The sequence below is a fragment of the Neltuma alba genome, unplaced genomic scaffold, assembly GCF_004799145.2.
Source record: "Neltuma alba isolate B1F8T4 unplaced genomic scaffold, ASM479914v2 tig00012252_pilon, whole genome shotgun sequence".
Lineage (NCBI taxonomy): Eukaryota > Viridiplantae > Streptophyta > Magnoliopsida > Fabales > Fabaceae > Neltuma > Neltuma alba.
Window position 1 is genome coordinate 132648 of NW_021636778.1, and position 4845 is coordinate 137492.

At 38.1% G+C, this 4845-nt stretch overlaps 1 protein-coding gene across 1 annotated transcript; it reads left to right on the forward strand.

Moving 5' to 3' along the window:
• The first annotated feature begins 1854 nt into the window (after nt 1-1854).
• Nucleotides 1855-4845, forward strand: LOC114725434 (putative receptor-like protein kinase At4g00960). Its single transcript, XM_028911952.1, has 7 exons — nt 1855-2653; nt 2923-3060; nt 3176-3297; nt 3387-3597; nt 3717-3951; nt 4131-4287; nt 4403-4845. The coding sequence occupies exons 1-7, from the start codon at nt 1879-1881 to the stop codon at nt 4736-4738; spliced, it is 1974 nt and encodes a 657-aa protein (XP_028767785.1). The 5' UTR covers nt 1855-1878; the 3' UTR covers nt 4739-4845.

Below are 4845 nucleotides of genomic sequence, written 5' to 3' on the forward strand. Positions count from 1 at the left end.
TTCCGTCAGAAAATTTCGTGGCTAATTTTGTGGCTAAAGTTTTATAATTACGATTTGTGACGGAATACTTTTCTGTGGCTAATTTAGCCATAGAATTAGCGACGGAAAATTATTTCGTCACTAATTTTTGTGGCTAATTCCGTGTCTAATATATAATATAATAAATATATAATTAAATTATATATGTTATAAATATTAAATAAAAGAATTAAATTTAAAAAATATATTTATGAAAAAATTATTTACTATTTAAAATTCAAAATTAATGTCATTGGAAATTAATATTATATTTAAAATAATTTTTTTAAAAATAAAGCATTATAAAATAAATAGTAAAACAAATATCTAAAAATTATTTTGTTACAAAAATAGTTAATTGATTAAAATTATCATATAGTTTACTTTTAGTTTCTAATAATATATATGTGTATAAATAATTATTTGTGTAAGAGAATATTATATATATTTAATTTTGCATAATAAGTCAGTAAATTCATTGCAGCTCAACTGGTGAAGTTGCACGCGTGCACGAGCGAGGTCCTTGGTTCGAGCCGTGGAGAAGTCACTTTGAAGAAAAATTATATGGTGGCGACATGTGGCAATACAAGGTGGCATGTGCGATAGCAACACGTGGCGGTAGACTTGAGGTGGCAGGGACACCTGGAGATGAGGCCGTGACATGTGGCAGCGGAGCTGAGGTGACAGCGACATGTGGAGATGAGGTGGCAACGACACGTGGCGGAGAAGGTGAGGTGGCACTAACACGTGGCGAAGGAGGTGAGGTGGCAGCGACACGTGGAGATGAGGTGGTGACAAGTGGCGGCCAAGGTGAGGTGGCATTTTAATTTTTTTAAAAAAAAATATATTAGCGACGGAATTGAAATTACGTCAATAATTAGAGACGGAAAAATTCTGTCAGTAATTACCGACAGAATTGATTCCCTCGCTAATTCCGTCGGTAATCCAATTAGTGATGAAAACATTAGCGACGGAACCAATTCCGTCACTAATTCTGTCGGTAATTTGATTTCGTCGCTAAATAAAAATTCCGTCGGTAAATTTCATCGCTAATAAGATGTTTTTTGATAGTGATGAGGGGAAAACCCAAAAAAAAGGAAAAGAATTTTATCAGACGTTACGTTGGTGCCCCAACTTTGAAGATAAGACGATGAAGAACTTTCAAAGAATTAACTAAGAGTGCTAGCAATGTTATAATCCAACTATGATAACATTCACCCTTCAGCCATCAAAATGGACTTCAACTGCAACCCCAAGTATTATTTTCTTTATGCACCGAGACTTTTCCCCATTTTGGTGGGATCTGGAAGCTCCAATTTGAATTTCTCTTAGTATTAATGTATTTTTTTTAATTTTACTTTTTATTGTTTATTTACTCCTGTTTGTCATACTCTCTTTTATCAAATTTTTTCACATATTTTTTTATTTATTATAAGAATATATTTAAAAATAAAAATATATTTCTAGTCTATTTATTATTTTAAACTAATTTTAATTAATTAATTATTTTTGTAAATGAGTTATAGAAATAAAAAAAGTGACTTTTTTGAAAGAATTACAATAAGATCCTAATAAAAAAAATTATAAAATAAGTTATAAAGATTGTTATTTTTTATATTAAAACTTGTCATTATAAACTGTTTATGACGTTATTAGAATTTTTTAATAATTATTTTAGTTTTATAGCACTAGATTGTAATTCTCCTTTTTTTTCTTTTCTCCCAAACAAATTTAGTTGACCTCCGTCGACCTCCATCACCGATCTCATCCCCTGCCACTACAACATCGTCTTCCTCATGATTCTCCCCTTCTAGCCACTGAGATACACATCATAAGCACTGCACAAACTACTTGACGTCCATGGCCATCGGTTCCCTCAAAATTGTCTCGCTCTTGCTTATTAGCCTCCTCTTTTCTCCTACAAATGAAGCACATGTTACTTATCTTCACCACAATTGCTCTCCCAACATAACCTTCGCTGCCAACAGTGCTTTTCAATCGGACCGAACGACGCTCTTCTCTTCCCCAGCTTTCGTCAACACCGACTTCTACAACGCCACCGTTGTCGGTGGCGGCGACACCGTCCACGGCCTCTTCATGTGTCGGGGTGACGTCAACCTCGCGATGTGCCACCAGTGCGTCGTTCACGCAACCCAACGATTATCTTCGGAGTGCCGAGTTTCGAAGGAGGCAATAATCTGGTACGACGAGTGCTTGCTTCGCTATTCTAACCGTTTCTTCTTCTCCACCATTGACACGAGGCCTAGACTCAGCCTCTTTGACGCCGGAAGTGTCTCAAACCAGGCAAGCTTCATGAGAACATTGTACGATACAATGAACAGGACGGCAGATGAGGCGGCTAAACCAGCTGTTGGGAAAAAGAAGTATGCGACCGGAGCAGCGAATTTCTCATCGTTTCAAACTGTGTATTGTCTAGCACAGTGCACACCGGACCTTTCGCCGTCAGATTGCAGAAGTTGCCTGAGTGGTGTGATTGGGGAACTTAAGTGGTGTTGTAGTGGGAAGCAAGGAGGAAGAGTGCTGTACCCGAGCTGTAATGTCCGCTATGAGTTGCACCCTTTCTATCAGTCGGAAGCTGCAGGTGTTCCTCCTACAAATAGTACCGGTTCCCAAGGTAAAGCTCTCCCCTCGGTGATTTGGGTATTAGTTTGCGAAAATTGAGAGTTTAAAAGCAAAATCGTGGGGGAAAACCCACTGAACAGAGAGTGAAATAAAAGCAGGGGAGGGTTCAAAATTGTGGAGAAAGAGCTAAGTGGACTAGAAGAACAAATACGAGAAAAGATTGACTGAGGAACATGAATGATGTAAATTTGGTTGCTCAATTATTGCCGTGAATTTACCATATCAAATATACTTGCTTTCTCTGTTCTTGGGATGATCCAGGAAAAGGTGGAATCTCATCGGGGGCGATTGTTGCGATTGTGGTTCCAACTTCTGTGGCTGTCCTGATATTTATAGTCGGCATCTGTTGCCTGAGTAAACGAGCAATGGAGAAGTACGACTCTGATGCCAAAGGTAAATGTAAGGATGTCCATAGCATCAGCATACCAGACCTTTTGCTTTGTGTGGTTCATATTTGCTCGCCCTCCTATTTTCACTTCATCTCATCATGCACACGCACCATTTGGTTGTGTAGCTGCAATTGACATCGGCAAAGTGGATTCACTGCAATATGATTTCAGTACAATTGAAGCAGCCACGAACAAGTTCTCTGCAGATAACAAGCTTGGTGAAGGCGGATTTGGACCGGTTTACAAGGTATCAAGTTTGTGTGCTTTCTTGGTTGTTAACGTGAAGGAAGTTAGGCCACTCCATATATGCATGTGAACTTTATGTTTGAAATTCAGGGGACGCTTGCAAATGGACTAGAAATTGCTGTGAAGAGACTCTCCCGAGAATCTGGACAAGTTGTACAAGAATTTAAGAATGAAGTAGAGGTGGTTGCGAAGTTACAGCACAGAAATTTGGTGAGGCTGCTGGGATTTTGTGTGCAAGGGCAAGAAAATATTCTTGTTTATGAATATTTTCCCAACAAAAGTCTTGATCACATTCTTTTCGGTAGGTTCCTCATGTTTGAGACTAAAATGGAGGAAGTTCTGATTCACCTCTTTTCGCTTGAGTAGTTTACTTTACTTTTATTTGACAATTTGTTTTTTTTTTTTCCTTTTAATATGTAGAACCTGAAAAGCAAAAACAGCTAGATTGGACAAAGCGGTACAAGATTGTCAAAGGAATTGCTCAAGGCATTAAATACCTTCATGAAGATTCAAGACTTAAAATTATACATCGTGATCTTAAAACTAGTAATATATTATTGGACAGTGACATGAATTTAAAAATATCAGATTTTGGTTTGGCAAGGATTTTTATGGTGGACCAAACTCATGAAACCATTAACATTGCTGGAACACTGTAAGAACAAATTTACATATCCTTGCAAAATCTCTTTGGCATGTTACTGGTTTTGAGTCCTAACAATATTATCCAGATATCCTGGCATCTTCTCTTTAACAGAAAGAAATGCCAACAGTCCAGATTTCTGCCTAATTTTCCTGCACTAACAATTATCTTCTGATGATTCAATGTTTTAGTGGATATATATCTCCGGAATACGCCATGCATGGACAGCTTTCTGTTAAGTCTGATGTGTTCAGCTTTGGTGTCCTTTTAATGGAGATTATAAGTGGGAGGAGGAATAGTCCTTCCTATCAAATGGAGGGTGGTGAGGACCTGGACCTGCTTATCTATGTGAGTATATCAAACACTATTCTTTCTAGTGTGATTCAAATGAATCATTTGCTTTCTGTCAAAAGGATAAACACTGATCCCAATATAACAAATAGCTGACAACATTTTGATACAGGCCTGGAAACTTTGGAAGGATGGAGAACCCTTGGAACTGTTGGACCCCACAATAAGAGAATCTTATGCTCCAGATGAAGTTATGAGATGCATCCACATTGGTTTGCTGTGCGTTCAAAGTGATCCAGCAGAGAGGCCTTCAATGTCATCCATAGTTCTGATGCTTGAAAATTATCCTATGACTCTGCCAACCCCTTCGCTGCCTGCATATTTTGTGCAAAATGGAGCTTCTCGAAACATTCTTGGTCAATCCACGCCCAACACACTACCAATGTCAGTCAACGAGATGTCGGTTAGTGATGAATGCGTCGGTAAGCTTGAAAGTTGGAGGTTTTAATGCACACGTGCCTCTGTCTAAGTGGTCGGTCTATTCAGGCAACGTTTTATTTATAGCCACGATGTCTGCAGATGAATTCTTTTGTTCCTCCTGTAATATTTTGAGTT

Coding starts and splice junctions, on each gene's coding strand:
- LOC114725434 (XM_028911952.1), top strand. CDS start 1,879: ATGGCCATCGGTTCCCTCAAAATTGTCTCGCTCTTGCTTATTAGCCTC. Junction 3,598..3,716: donor TCTTGATCACATTCTTTTCG/GTAGGTTCCTCA, acceptor TTTAATATGTAG/AACCTGAAAAGCAAAAACAG. Junction 3,952..4,130: donor ATTAACATTGCTGGAACACT/GTAAGAACAAAT, acceptor TCAATGTTTTAG/TGGATATATATCTCCGGAAT.